This window comes from Trematomus bernacchii, unplaced genomic scaffold, assembly GCF_902827165.1.
Source record: "Trematomus bernacchii unplaced genomic scaffold, fTreBer1.1, whole genome shotgun sequence".
NCBI classification, from domain to species: Eukaryota; Metazoa; Chordata; class Actinopteri; order Perciformes; family Nototheniidae; genus Trematomus; species Trematomus bernacchii.
The window spans coordinates 3,457,196-3,473,280 of NW_022987942.1; the positions used below are offsets into that span (position 1 = coordinate 3,457,196).

Sequence of the window (16,085 nt, forward strand, 5' to 3'; positions counted from 1 at the left end):
CATCATTGCATGGCAACGTTATGCCTTTGTGGCAATTGATTTGTTATCGGCTTAGGTATGTATGAGAAATAAAGTTAGAATCTTGAAAACGTTGAAATACACGCATAATGCCGCAAGAGATATTAACAGAGTTACAGCCAACACATTCCAAGATGGAACTCAAAGGATATGCAATGGGATATCAAGTGGTTTGGCACATAACTTTCAGCATCTAATGTTTGCGTAACCAGACTTGGGTAGAGGGTTAGGGTTAGGCCAGACATACAGTAAGAGCACGAGCACAACATAGGAGCACGTAAAGTCGACTGGCATTTCACTTTTGATTTCAACAGCAGACACCGGTCCTTTATAACCCAACGTCACAACAACAGTTAAACACTCTTGTTCTCTCAGTTGCCATTTAGGAAGATTTACTTTCATGGAAGGGACAAGGTTTTAAAAAAGTCCAGAGCTGTGTAGGTCAAGTTTAATGTTTGAACTAAGTTAGACACATCATGTTCTGACCCAACTCATGTTCATTATACCTCATTAGATTTTGTAATAACATTTGACATTTTACTTGATAATATTAGATTAAAGAATACATGCCAAATGTATAACTATATAACACAAAATGCAAATTTAACAATAGAATTTGTCAAAAATACACATTTTATTGGGGACCCACCTTCCCTTTATTAACCATTAACTCAACTGAGAAGCCCTGGCACTTCCTGTCTCTTAATACAACGTGTTCTTCTGAACTGGGGCTCGTTTAACTAATTACTGTTAATTTAGATTGTATGTATCCAGTAGTAGAGGTGCTGACCATATCTTTGGTTTGGTAAACGCATGGACATTGAACCTTAAAGAATATTTTTTAATGGCATTTCAAAATCACTAAAAGGTATTATTGTCGAAAACACGTAGAAAAGCTATACATTATGTAGATTTGAAAATATTTTAACGAGGTGAAAATTCCCTCTGCTATTTAAAAAAAGAATAAAGCTTGTAGGAAATTGAGATTGTTATGTGAATGTAATAAATAAAACAATATCAGTGTTAGAGAAACTTTTATGAATATAGGCTGTCAAAGATGCTTTAAATAAGTGATGGTAAAAACATTGAGTTGTTCTTAGTAGCCTACAGACACACTTGGTAGAAGGCTTTATCGTACTTTACATTACACTTTTTCCCCCCGAATATCAGTTCCCATTCTTTACATGGGTTATGCGCGCTCTCGCAAAGCTCGTGCATTTCTAGAAAAGCCGGAAGTGGGAAGTGACGTAGCATGAGTTTTTAAATAAATAAATAAGATTAATTTGCATTTGTTTTAGAAATAATTATACATCAATTACAGTTTGTATGCTTACCAAGTGATAGGTATATAAAAAAATATATTGAAGAAAAAGTATTTGTTGTCATTTTTACGCGGGAGTTCAAAGGTTACTAACAAAATGGCTGCACACACTGCGGCCGCGAACTCAATTCTATCAGCAGCCGGATAATGAGGATATATCTCGATGTTTTGATCCACGACTACCGCAGGCAACATTATATGGATCTATTCTCTATTTAATACGATTGGTAGTCATGGCCGACTTTTATTAATGAATACGTCCACTGAGGTTGCAATAAAAACACTACAGCAGTCTCCGGGCGACACAACCTGAATATAAAGCATTCATTACAGAGTCAGTGACATTAAAGTACTGCTTGCCTCTGACTCAGAGCCTCGGTATACCGTTACATATAGCACACGTTTTGTAAGTTGTCTTTTTACATCCAAAGGGGCATATTTTTGTTCTACTCTCGGCAGTCTGCATGCATGTGGAAGTAGCCCCTCACGGCTGGTGAGACGAAGCACCAATACAAGGAGCAGAGTTCCGGCATGTTGAAACTTTAGTCAACACAACAGAGACAAGAGGATGAACAAGAAGAAGGACAAGGGCTTTGAGAGCCCGCGCCCCTTTAAATTATAAGTATTTTCCTTTAATACCATACTTGTAGGCATTACATTATTTGCAGTAATGTTCCATACTGAAGCAAAGGTAACGGTAGCTTAACGTTTGCACAGAGTAACTCACAGGCAGCAGAGTTTCTTAAAGTACAAAGACCGTTATCCGCTGACTGAATGAGTATCTAGTTTAGTTCACATCGAATACTGAGATTGTTTTTCTGTTATTGTTTTTACGACCCACCAGGTGGTGTGCATCAACAACATCAACTTCCAGAGAAAGTCTGTCATTGTGAGTACACAAGTTACAGTCTAACGTTATTGTCATAGGTCATTCTGCTGTTGTTGGACAGAAAACAGCTGGTCAGTGGTGTAAAGTAACTAAGTACATTTACTCAAGTACTTTACCAAAGTACAATTTCGAGGTACTTGTACTTTACTTAAGTATTTCAATGTGTTGCTACTTTGTACTTCTACTCCAATATAACTCAGAGGTAAATGGTGTACTTTTACTCCACTACATGTATTTCATACCTTCAGTTACTTTACAGATTTGGATTAATGATGTGAAATATAATCAAGTCTTAAATCAGACTTTAGTTCCACCTGGAGTAAATTCACAAGCTACCCTGCAGTATACAAAGTCATTCAAACTAGCTGCACCTTTTCCAGCTTTGAGAACACTTTAATGATCAATCATTATAAAACATATCATATATATTATTCTGAAATGGACCAATCTGCACAATGACTACTTTTACTTTTGTTACTTTAAGTATCTTTTGATGATAATACTTTTCTACTTTTACTTGAGTAACATTTTGAATGCTGGACTTTTACTGAACAGTATTCCTACACTCTGGTACTTCTGCTTTTACTCAAGTACAAGATCTGAGTACTTCTTCCACCTCTGCAGCTGGCTGTTATTACACCCACTTGATTCCATCCAGTTACTGACCCCCTTGTTATGATATATATCGAACAGACTATAGATATAACTGCTTTCTTGTCCACTTATACACCTATTCACATTGCACCCATTTAAACAGGAAGAATGACGAACTGCATTTAAAATACAACTGCATACTGCCTTTAAAACCTTAGACTGAAACACTTTAGGGAATTATTCAAATGGTCTTTATTATTGGTATTTGCTAGATATTATGTAGGTCTATGTGACAGACTAAAGCATGTTACTGTGTTACAGAAATTACACTTTTACTGTACTCTTATTCTTGTTTTTGTCTTTTATTGCTTGTCTTTTTTTTATTGTTTGCAAATAGTTGTGTATGTGGGTGTGTTTTAAGCACCACTGGTACGTAACTTCAATTTCAATGTATTTTCTATAAAATGACAACAAAGGTTTCTATCTATGTGAAACATAAATCACAATGCACTCAAAGACTTGCTGCTGTGATAAACCAGCATAGAGAATTGTGTTTGGAACATTTCTAGATGAAAAAATGGTCCAATGCAGGTTATATGATTCAGACAGTGAACTTTACTTCAGTAACTGTTGACCACTGATGTCCGTCGTTACCAACTTCTTCCTCTGTTTGCATCCCTCAGGGCTTTGTTGAGCTGACCATTTTCCCCACGGTGGTCAACCTGAACCGGATCAAGCTTAACAGCAAACAGTGCCGCATCTACAGGGTCCGAGTCAATGAACTGGAAGCACCATTCATTTACAATGACCCTACACTGGAGGTGTGCCACCATGAGTCCAAGCAGTGAGTATGGCTTTCCACATTTCAGTGGAGTACAGATTATATACTGAATACTGAATGTTGTATGCCTTAATCCTTGAAACAAGGTTAGTGTAATTTAATAAGACAAAGACCAATTGTCAGGAGCATTAACCTGAAAACCCCAAAAAGGGTCAGGAAGCAGCCACACTGTCCAGAAAATACCCCAGGGCAGAGAGTGCAGAGCATCAACAGTTTAACCTTTATCACTGACAGACAGTCAAACCAAACATCATCTTTGTTTCAGCAAAGATAGAAAACACATGCAAGAGAGCAACCTGGACGCAAGGAGGGGCAAAAAGCACTATATATTTCATAAACAGTTTTTCTTTGCTCATCTTTGACTAATCAAGGTCGTTTAGATAGATTGTTAACGGTGTTCATGAATGACCTTCTGTAATCAACTAGTCCACCTTATTTCTGAAAGAGTTGTGGCTCCTTGCTCTTAATCCAGTCTTCCATACTCAGACGGTTTCCTCACTATACAATGAATGAGAGTGACTTCTTCACAGAGAGATATGCTGGACAATTTAAATGTTGCATCAATTAAACGTTTATTATCTTCACTTTACTGTCCAGTAAATCTATAAAGAAAACCTTTTTACTGTTTGACAGTGCAACAGTTGATGCATCAATGTTCCTGTACCACAGCCATGACAACATACATATTCATTCAGGACTGTTATATTAACTAATAACTACCTGCCGCATACAATTTGATATGACATTTCAAAATCCTTCTTATTGATCCCATTGTAAAAGACACCTCGAGGATTTCTAGAAATAGAAATTATCTTAATATTTTGAATATTTAATTTACAACAAAAATTGGATAGCTATCTGGGTCTCCATCTGTAAGCAATGTCTTAATTGAACTGCCAGAAAATGTTCCAACTGAAAGTTGTGTCGGAAGGTTCATTTGTTACATTTCTGGCAATACGTTTTGACATCTTACTAAATTAGTATTTCAGATATCCTGTCACCAGAATAGCTTTGAGAAAAGTTGTTGTGATGGCGAGGCATGGAGAAGAAACTCACATCTATTATTTAGAAAGTATTTAAGAGAAAACAAATTATTTTTCGAATTTTGACTCCTGTAACCGTCACATTTCACCAGGTCTGGTCATGTTACTATAAATACCATTGTCCGCCTACTTTAAAAGAACCTGTTTGGTGGTGATTTAATCACTTTGTTTAAATGTTTTGTGTGTCTGTTAGGAGGAACCTCAACTACTTCTCTAGTGCCTACACTGCAGCAGTGAGTGCTGTGGATCCTGATGCAGGACATGGCGAGCTCGTCATCAAAGTTCCCTCTGAGCTCTGGAAACAAGGGGACGGTAAGACCATGGCACAAAGGCCACTGAAAATCAAGAAATAGGTTTTTGGATCATGTTTCCCTTGAAAATCAAAGACTCATAATCTTAGGTCCTTTTAAATTCCATCATCTTCATCAGATTGATTTCTTGCCTGACATGAGGTATATTAACACATTTCCCTGGAATACAACAAATGATGTTGCTGGCCGTCCACACCGATAATTGACAGCAATGTTACTATGAATGAATGCCTGATACTACAGAATCAAAATCAGAACAGGTTTACTCCCAAGTAGGTTACACATACGTATCTAAACACAGTTAAAGAATATAAATAGTAAGAAAGGACCAACAAAATAAAACCATTATAAAAAAACTATTTAAAGAAAACTATTATAACATTAAAATATAGCAATATTTACATTAAATATAGATACAGCCATTAAAAGTAAAATAGAATAAATTAAAGTAAAATATGTGCAGTATTGGTATGACAATTGGAAAGCCGTGCAGATATAAGAGGTAGCTTGGCTACAATGTGCAACATTTGGGAGGTTGTGCAGGACTGACAGTTTTTCTTTCATGTTCCTCCAGAGTTGAAAGTTTTAAAGGTGTACATAGAGTTTTCCCTGGACCAGCCAAAAGGAGGTCTTCACTTCGTCGTTCCGGATGTGGAAGGCAGCATGGCGGAGAGAGGGGCTCACGTTTTCTCCTTCGGATACCAGAACTCCACCAGGTCTGCAAACAAGGCGAACCATTATTTACACTGCAGGGCTGGGCTATATGGAGACAATCAAATGTCACCATATTGTATGGTTGACTTTGTAATTATAAATAAATAGATGATGTCATCATTAATTATGTTGATATAAAGGCTACGTGGGTACATACACACGATAGAAAACCTAGAACCGTGTGGTCAATTCAGAAATTGACATCACTTATTGACCGTTTGACCTTTTTTTACTTCATAAAGGACAAATAATGATTCAATTATCAACATTATTGTAGGGCTGGGCTATATGGAATAGATTAAAGAACACAACATTTATGACCAAATACCTGGATACCAAAATAGTGACAACATTGTAGGGTCGATCTTTGATGCTTTCACAAAATATTTTCACAGAGAGTTTCGATAAATAATCATAAATAGTGTGGTTTGTTTTAATGACTAAGCTAAGTCTTTAAAATTCAGAAAATTACTTCACTTTACTTTAAGGCAGCCTTAAAACAAGAAAAGACACTTATGCGATATTACTTTATCTAAGACGATATCTAGTTTTATATCCAGATCCAGATATAATATAGATATTGCCCAGCCCTAGATCAGTCAAAAAGCAACATTAAACCTGGAGATAAACCATGTTTTGTGCTGCCACATGCATTTGTCCATCCACTTAAATGCAGTGCCATTAAAGCTACAAGTGACAAGATTAGTTTTTTATGACATTAAACATCCTAGCTGTCTATAATTCAGCCACTACATGCTGAAAATGTGTCCTGGATCTTAGCTATGGCCCACAGGAAGAGACTCTGTCCAGATGTCTGTCATGTGTCTTGGTGTAATGAGGGGAGAAGGTCAGATGTGTTCAGCCTTTGTCTCAAGCTGCCTTTTCACATTGTTATTCCGTTCAGGTTAGATTGAGTGCTGCTTTTCCCAAAGTGATATGAACATGTAATGAATGAATCGATACAATAGATTCTCAACCTGTGGTCACAGTGTAACAAAAATAAAACGAATCCAGGCACAAAGCACAGCAGAGGTTACAAGGGAAAAAACGAATGTCCATCTTGACCGCAGTGCTTTAATGATGAGATATTGCCATGCTACTTATTTATAGTGCAATGTTTTTTTAATTCTCACACCGTTATCCATCTTAAGTATACAGTCATTAAGCCTCCTACATGTAGCCTGTTTTGTAACAACCATTAAACCTTTACTATTTGTCTCACTCATGCATTTCCTGTGCTGTAATGCAGACCCACACTAGCTCCATGATACCAATGGTCTTTGCATAACTCATTATATTGTCCCCCCCAGATTCTGGTTCCCCTGTGTGGACTCCTACTCAGAGCTGTGCACATGGAAGCTGGAGTTCACCGTGGATGCTTCCATGGTGGCGGTGTCCTGTGGAGATCTGGTGGAGACCATCTACACTAATGACATGAGGAAGAAGACCTACCATTACATCCTCCCCATCCCCACCGCGGCCCCCAACATCTCCCTAGCTGTGGGGCCATTTGAAATCCTTGTAGATCCCTACATGCATGAGGTGGGTTTGCAGTGACCAGAAACAGTTCCAAATGATTATATTTCTGCATGTAGTTAGCCCTAAATCAATGTTTGTTTAGTTTTTTATTTTAGCTTTGGCAACTTAAACAAACCTATCTACACTTTTCTCTACTGTTTTTTTGTTTACATCTTTCCTTCAGCTGAATCCACGTAGTTTATACAAAAATGGAAGCAGACATGAGAGAAATAAAAAATACAATTTAAAAAAAATGAGTTGAGGAGGTGTGGGGAAACTTGGATGGCCTCACTGTATGAATCCAGTAATGGCAAAAGTCCACTTTTTAGATGTCTACATTAATTGTTTTTGAACTGCGTAAGGTAAATTGTGATTATTTTACAAAACATCTGCTTTTACTTAATCTCTTAAAATCTAGATTGAAGACACCAGTATTATATGGAACTAGAAAAAAACCTAAAGAATCTAGTGGTTCATGTCATGTCAGGAAGAAGGCTCAGTAAGGCTCCAAAGTCAGGTTACATTTTGGGTAACCACATATCTTCTTTCCACAGACATGCCCACTTTATGATAATAACGTAGGAAGAGGAAAGAGTAAGATTTAATGTTAAACATTAACACAGAGACGCAGGATTAAATGTTTATATATATTCATGGTATCTGTGTAATGCAGTAATATGTTATCCATCCTTGTATGTTCTACTTAATGACCACTAGATGTCCCTAAACACAATGTAGCTGTATTGAAGATGAGTTGAAAAAAGTGTAGTGGTGGAAATGGACTTGCCGCCTGTGTAAGGTGTAGTGATCAGATGTGGAAGAAGTACTCAGATGTTATACGTAAAAGTAATAAAACCGCGTTGTAGAAATACTCTGCTACGACATGTTGAAGTGGGACATCTAAAAGTCCCGCATTCAAGTTACTTAAGTAAAAGTACAAAAGTATTGACAGTACATTTTAGAACACTATATTTTTTATCATTGGATTATATTTAGATATCCATTAACGAGTTTAACATTTGATTTTGCAGCTTGTAAAGCTGGAGAGAAGTTTAATTACTTTTTTAGACTGCCAGGTATTTCCATCCATAATAATACATCATAATGCTTTAGTTTAATTACATTTTTGTATAAAAAAAATATGAACCTGCAAAAGTAACTACCGGTAGTAACTAATGTTGTGATATAAATGTAGTAGAGTAAAAAGTACAATATTTGCTTTCAAAATGTATTGGAGTAGAAGCACAAGGTAGCATAAAAAAGAAATACTTGTATACATGTATCTTAAAAATGTACTTAAGTACAGTACTTGAACAAATGTACTTAGCAACTTCCCACCACTGGTAGTGATGGTAGTGATGCAGTAAAGGAAAACAATAGGGTTATTGTTATCCTGTCAGGGTAGCTGTCATTAAACTACACAGAATATAACAGATGATAGAAACACAGTTTTGTAAATGAATTTCTGAACATTTCCCCCTTTTCTTTGGTGCAATATTCCGAAGAATTAACTCTAATATTGTCCTGCCTGCCTCCCCCCCCCAGGTGACCCACTTCTGCCTGCCACAGCTGCTGCCCCTGCTCAAACACTCCATGTCTTACCTGCATGAGATCTTTGAGTTCTATGAGGAGATTCTGACATGCCGCTACCCTTATGCCTGCTTCAAGACTGTGTTTGTGGACGAGGCCTACGTACAAGTGTCCTCCTATGCTTCCATGAGTATCTTCAGGTAGGCATGAGACTCTCATAAAATACAAGAATAAAGTTACAGTGCAGTGTAAGATACGAATAGTTCCATTAAAAGCAGCGGCAAAAAGAAAAGTCCTGAGCCTGGATTTAAATAGTAGAGTTTGTTCCAGATGTTTGGGGTATAATAACTGAATGCTGCTTCTCACTGTTTAGTTCTGACTCAGAAAGCAGACCCGTCCAAGAAGACCTGAGATTTCTGGATGGTTCATAATGTAGCAGGAGATCAGAAATATATTTTGGCCCTATATCATTCAATGCTTTATAAACAACAACAACAGTGTTTTTGTCATACTATATTCATGTACTGTGTCTGATTCTGTCTCACCTGGAGTTGTTGGTTTTGTTTTCAGCACCAACCTGCTCCACAGCTCTATGATCATAGACCAGACCCCGCAGACACGTCGCTGTCTGGCCCAGGCCCTGGCTCAGCAGTTCTTTGGCTGTTTTATCTCCAGGATGTCATGGTGAGTCTACACAGTGAGCCCGTTAGCTCGGAGACGGGAAGTCTAAGCCACACAGGCAGATATGCCCTGTTGAGACCTCAGATACTGAAGACCCATTTATCACTGGCTAATCGCTGCATCAATCAAGAGATTGCCTAAGCCCTATGTGGGGACATTTTTCTGGATCTACCAGAAAACCAACTTAAAGATAAGATTAATTTAAAAAAAAGACAACTTAGAGCCTATCACAGCATTAACCCTTATAAAACATATTTTTGTCTTATTTTGCGAGTGGGACAGGGGATCTTTAGGGGGAGATCGCATGTCAAAAGGACATGCCAAATATCAGTGGTATACATCATCTAAAAGTTGAGACCCTGAATATGGAAGGTTTTATAGACTTTTTGGTAAGACGCATTTCAAATGTAAAAGTTTACAGTGTAGAAGGCAAGGCAAGTTTATTTATATAGCACCTTTCAACACAAGGCAATTCAAAGTGCTTTACAAAAATGGAAGACATTAAGAAAATGGCATTTAAAATCAGTCATTAAAAATAAAAGATAATAAAATAAACATTAAAAGAAAAAATACATGGATAAAAGTTACAGTGCAGTTTAAGATGTGAATAGTTCAATTAAAAGCAGCGGCAAAAAGAAAAGTCTTCAGCCTGGATTTAAAAGTAGTAAGAGTTGCAGCGGACCTGCAGGTTTCTGGGAGTTTGTTCCAGATATTTGGAGCATAATAACTGAATGCTGCTTCTCCATGTTTAGTTCTGACTCTGGGGACAGAAAGCTGACCAGTCCCTGAAGACCTGAGAGATCTGGATGGTTCATAATTTAGCAGGAGGTCAGACATGTATTTTGGGCCTAAACCATTCAAAGCTTTATAAACCAGCAGCAGTATTTTGAAATCTATTCTTTGACACACAGGAAGCCAGTGTAAGGACTTCAGAACAGGAGGGATGTGATCCACTTTCTTAGTGTTAGTGAGGACTCGAGCAGCGGCGTTCTGAATCAGCTGCAGCTTTCTAATAGATTTTTTAGTGAGGCCTGTAAAGACACCATTGCAGTAGTCGAGTCTACTGAAGATAAAAGCATGGACAAGTTTTTCCAAATCCTGCTGTGACATTAGTCCTTTAATCCTAGATATGTTCTTTAGGTGATAGTAGGCTGATTTAGTAACTGTTTTAATGTGACTGTTGAAACTCAGGTCAGAGTCCATGACTACACCTAGATTTCTGGCTTTATCTGTTGTTTTGAACATTGCAGACTGAAGCTCAGCGCTAACTTTTATACGTTCTGCCTTGGCTCCAAAAACCATTACCTCAGTTTTATCTTTGTTTAATTGGAGAAAGTTCTGACACATCCAGTCATTGATTTGTTCAATGCACTTACTCAGTGTTTGAATTGGAGCATAATCTCCTGGTGAAATTGTCACGTAAATTTGTGTGTCATCCGCATAGCTATGGTAACTTATTTTGTTGTTTTTCATTATCTGAGCCAGTGGTAGCATGTAGATGTTAAAGAGAAGAGGCCCCAAGATGGAGCCTTGAGGTACCCCACATGTCATATTTGTCAACTCAGATGTGTATTTACCTATAGAAACAAACTTTTTTCTGTCCTTTAAGTAGGACTCAAACCAATTTAGAACTGTTTCCGAAAGTCCCACCCAGTTTTCTAGTCGGTCTAGTAATATGTTGTGGTCAACAGTGTCAAACGCAGCACTGAGATCTAATAATACTAACACTGAAGTTCTGCCACTGTCTGTGTTTAAGTGGATGTCATTGAAGACCTTTACAAGAGCAGTCTCAGTGCTGTTGTTTGGACGAAATCCTGACTGGAACACATCCAAACAGTTATTTAAATGCAAGAAGTTACTCAACTGTTGAAATACAACTTTTTCAATGATTTTACCTAAAAATGGCAGGTTTGATATTGGCCTGTAATTGTTCATTACTGAAGCATCGATATTATTCTTTTTTAAGAGCGGTTTAATGACTGCAGTTTTCAGGGCCTGTGGAAAAATACCTGAGTGAAGAGATGTGTTTACTATATGAAGTAGATCTGAGGCCATGCAAGGAAAAACATCTTTGAAAAATCCTGTTGGAATAATATCAAGGCAGCAGGAGGAGGATTTCAGAAGTTGAATAATGTCCTCTAAGTTTTTATCATTAATCTGATGGAATTGTGTCATGGTGTTTGAATTGATATTAGGTGGACACAGGGACAACACATTTGCTGTACCTGATGTAGAGGCACTGACTGCTTGTCTAATTTTCTGAATTTTGTCAGTGAAGAAGGAGGCAAAATCCTTGAAGATCCTTGAACACTATGATCACGCTATGATCACACTATGACTGTGAATGGCCATACCCATGCTCTATTATGTCTCATAAAGTATGGCAGAAAGGTTTGTGTTGATCATTCTAGATCACTCAACACTTGACAAAAAAACAACAGAGAAAAATCCATTCAGAGATTTGGTATCAAAAACTTTGGACATTTGCAATAATTGCTTAGAAACCCTATTAATGCCAATTTAATAAGGAAAGCTTCTAAAAGCCCTCAGTCTCTAGTTGTGTTTGTTAAGTTGAAAGAGCTTCTGATTATCCTAGAGCTCAAAACAGCTCATTTTATAAAGGGAGGTCATGTTTCAAAAAATAGTCTGACAACAATGAATAGGCTTGACACACGTTTATACAGCTGAACTCATTTAATCGTCTCAGCTTTCCATACATTTATGAAATTCCCAGACTGTAGGGACCCCAGCAGGAAGAAATATATTTAAAAAAAGGTGAAAATAACACATTTATACTTCATAATTTTGTCCAAAACTCAGTAGGCTTGTGTTAAGATAAGAAGCCCATCGATAGGACTTAAATCCTGCTAGTATTGTGGAGAGAAACGCGTATTGTCCCCCCCTCTCTGACCTTTAAACACACATCAGATGTGTGTCCTTGGTTTGCTTATGTTGTTGAGCTGGCTGGTGTTGTGTAAGAAAAGATCTCAGGAGACTCAGATCTCTTTGATTCTAGCAAAGCATGGTGCTGCCTGCTAGCAATTAATCAGAGTGGGGGTTAACTAGGGCTGTAATTGAAAGCAGCCGTGCTCAGTAGCCTGTCAGACATAAAAGAAAAAGGCACACGGAAAAATAAAAACTGCTCTTTTTACAAATCTATGAAACCTTGATATCAAAAACGGAAGTTTGAGGAGCTTTAGGAAACAATACATTGATTTGTGTTTTATCTCCGCCTTGTGTTTCTGTGTAATAGAGGTTTTTTCCTAATGAAAGTCTGCTGAAGATTTAATTGACCAATTGCATCTGAGGGTGTTGGTTTGTAAAGTGCTGTTTTTTCAGTGTTACAAGAATTAAGTTGGGACTACTTTTTAAGAAGGGTTTCTCAAAAAACAAAGGAAAGAAACTCAAATCTTAAGAGTTCGACCTTATTTTTAATAATAAATCAAAAATATTCTCTAGACAATATTAGGATGAAATATTTTAGGAAAATAATTCCATAGTGTCCATAAAGTTGATCATAGCTATTGCACAGTTGAAATCATAATTTCTACCCGCAGGATGGATTCAGTTCAGCATGACGCTGTTAAACCACCCAGGTTGAATCATAGTATTGTGTTCCTTTTTTTACAAGCTAATAAATCTAGGCTGATAAATGTACAAAAGCTGTGTCTGCCATGCCAAGTTTGTTCCTAGGAATACCACAAGGGTAACTTACACAACACAATAACTTAGTAAAGAGCACACAAGTGTGGCCTTTTACTCTAAAAGTCACTTTTAATAAGCTTGAAAGAGCGAAGGAAACAGGGTGAGCTCTCAGTTTCCAGGTTTTAATCTCCATATCCTATTTAATCCGGATCCCAGAAAGGGCTGCTTGAAAGTGTGAAGGATCGAAGGTCTGGAGTTAATTTTCTTAAATATGGAGTTAACCTGCATTTCATTTGTTACAATTCCTTGAATAATGCCTGAACGTTGGACATATACCTCAAACCATGCGGGGCACTTAACCCCCCCCAGGTGAAGACATTGATATTTGGTGATGATTTGTATTTTGTGAACTTGCAGTGCATTATATATGTTGTTCCTCCTGAAGGGCTGATGAGTGGGTGCTGAAGGGGATCTCAGGCTACATCTACGGCCTCTACCTAAAGAAGACCTTTGGAGTGAATGAGTACCGGCACTGGATCAAAGAGGTAACAGTTATTCTAGACAACTCTTTATCCTATCCTGTGATAATAGCAGCCCAACACCTGCAGTTTCACACAAACCGATCATTTTTCATGACGTTGTAATGAATAATGACGTGCCTCACTGAATGTATCCTAAATCAATGTGATAGGTCTAAATGTTGGTTTAGACATTTGCCTCACTCAAACCATGTCACTTTTGCTGTGCCATGTAGCACCACTGCTACAGGTGTAGCACTGCTGTACCACATAAGCACCGCTTAACATCTCCAAGTGGTTGACCAATCACAACCGAGCCAAACAGCTAACCAATCAGAGAAGACTGGGCTCTGGATTTCGACAGAGAGTGAAAAAAAGTGTGCAGCACAGTCAGTATGAGACAAATAAGGAGCTTTTTGAACTGTTTTGGCTCATAGTATGTGCCTTTCACTTTTCTCTGAAATGTAAAAGACAATCTGGGAAAATAATCACAGATTTATCTATAACAAATATAACCGTGCAGTAGGCAGCCATTTACTCATAGACTTAACTAATGATCAACTTATTTGAGTTTATATACAACTGAATTTAAAAACTTGATTCATTTATAAATGTTTATGAATGTTATTATTTTCTCTTCAGGAGTTGGACAAGATTGTGGAGTATGAACTGAAGATGGGGGGGGTTCTGCTGCACCCGACCTTCAGTGGAGGAAAAGAGAAAGACAAGTAACGCTTCAATCTAATCACAGTCATTTGGTCCTGGATCATAATTGCATGACACACTGACCTAACTGTTTTCTATCTTCAGTCCAACCCCCCACCTCCACTTCTCCATCAAGCACCCCCACACTTTGTCCTGGGAGTACTACAAGATGTTCCAGTGTAAGGCCCACCTGGTGATGAGGCTGATAGAGAACCGGATCAGCATGGAGTTCATGTTGCAGGTGACACACTGCCAGCATTTCCCTGTCTTATGCCTCTTTAAACGTCTAAGTCAGTATTTATTAACCTCATAACAAAAGATGGTTTTGTCTTCATTTGAATTCTTTGTTTTCTGCTCCCTTACTAAAGGTTTTCAACAAGCTTCTGAGCCTGGCGAGTACCGCCTCCTCCCAGAAGTACCAGAGTCACATGTGGAGCCAGATGCTTCTGTCCACTCACGCCTTCCTCAAGTCCATCTCCAACGTCTCAGGCAAAGACATCGGCCCCCTCATCAAACAGTGGGTGTATCCTTCAATCTGGAATGGATGGTTTGCCAGCACACAGAGTGATTATTGATGAACTGCTTCACGGTATGACCTTACACAGAAGGGAAATATAGAGGTTCAATGTTTGGTCATGTCAGACCTTAAATAGTTTTTGTTAATTAAAGCACTTTTCAGGTTTTTCTGCAGCCTTGAAACTTAGTCCACTGACTCAGAATTGACTCACGTTAGAACAAATGCAAAAAGATATAAAGTGTATAAAATAATTGCAAAGGTCATGTTTTAAACATTTCACCAGTTCATTGTTTAATCTTGAATTGAAAAGAATAAATAACTTATTGACCTTAACTGTTGGTACTCAGAGACCAAAGTGCTGTGGTGAAATTCTTTGGCAGTTTTGCTTTTAATAGGAAAAGGAACGTGCTGGAGCTGGAGATCCGTCAGGACTACACATCATCTGGAACCCAGAAATATGTGGTGAGCGTCTACATACAGTGTTTGGAATAAATGAATTGTCTGTGTCTAGAGCAGTCCATTTCTTGAAGTAAATCGTTTTTTCTTTTTACAGCAGATTCAAATGAGATTTTTAATAAAATGAAAGTGTACTGTAGGCCACAATCCTAGTCTGAATGCCAACATTTGCTGATGGTCAATGAGAGGATTAGTTATTATTTTACAGTGCAAAACACCAGTTACCAAGTATGGCACAAACATGGCTATCCTTCTAAGACAGTCCTAGCATTTTGCACAGCAGATCTTTCCCTTCGAGGGAGACCTATTCTAAAACCAAAATCCAAGACTTAAAGGGATGAAAACAATCTAATAATGTTACAGAATTCCCATTTCATAAAATTACATTACTTGTTACTTGTTAGACGCTTTTATCCAAAGCGACTTACATACTCAATACTGTGGGCAATCCCCACAGGAGCAATTTGGGGTGAAGTGTCTCAGGGACACAACGACATGCTGACTGCAGTGGGGTTTGAACCTGTGCTCCCCTGGTCCCAACACCAAGGCTCTATCCACTGCGCCACACGCACATAAAATGATCCTATGTTTATTTGCCTGCAGGGCCCTATCAAAGTGACAGTGCAGGAGCTGGATGGATCCTTCAACCACACGCTGCAGATCGAGGAGAACAGCCTGAAACACGACATCCCCTGTCACTCCAAGAGCCGCCGGTACACACACTGCACTGCACACACTCTCATAAGTCAACTCAATAATGGAGAAATGTTTATATTTACTAGAT

General features: G+C 38.0%; 1 protein-coding gene across 2 annotated transcripts in view; it reads left to right on the forward strand.

The window, feature by feature from the left end:
- The first annotated feature begins 1,439 nt into the window (after positions 1-1,439).
- taf2 (TAF2 RNA polymerase II, TATA box binding protein (TBP)-associated factor) overlaps positions 1,440-16,085 on the forward strand; it is a 41,227-nt gene continuing 26,581 nt past the window's right edge. For both annotated transcript variants that reach the window (XR_004554720.1, XM_034115630.1), the window contains exons 1-14: positions 1,440-1,957; positions 2,174-2,228; positions 3,506-3,666; positions 4,900-5,018; positions 5,592-5,733; positions 7,042-7,273; positions 8,795-8,979; positions 9,350-9,463; positions 13,551-13,650; positions 14,266-14,351; positions 14,434-14,569; positions 14,697-14,851; positions 15,193-15,307; positions 15,905-16,014. Coding sequence is in view for 1 of the 2 variants with exons in the window: in XM_034115630.1 (XP_033971521.1) it covers positions 1,908-1,957; positions 2,174-2,228; positions 3,506-3,666; positions 4,900-5,018; positions 5,592-5,733; positions 7,042-7,273; positions 8,795-8,979; positions 9,350-9,463; positions 13,551-13,650; positions 14,266-14,351; positions 14,434-14,569; positions 14,697-14,851; positions 15,193-15,307; positions 15,905-16,014 (1,760 nt within the window). In the remaining variant the exon portion in view is untranslated. The remainder of the gene's footprint in view (positions 1,958-2,173; positions 2,229-3,505; positions 3,667-4,899; positions 5,019-5,591; positions 5,734-7,041; positions 7,274-8,794; positions 8,980-9,349; positions 9,464-13,550; positions 13,651-14,265; positions 14,352-14,433; positions 14,570-14,696; positions 14,852-15,192; positions 15,308-15,904; positions 16,015-16,085) is intronic.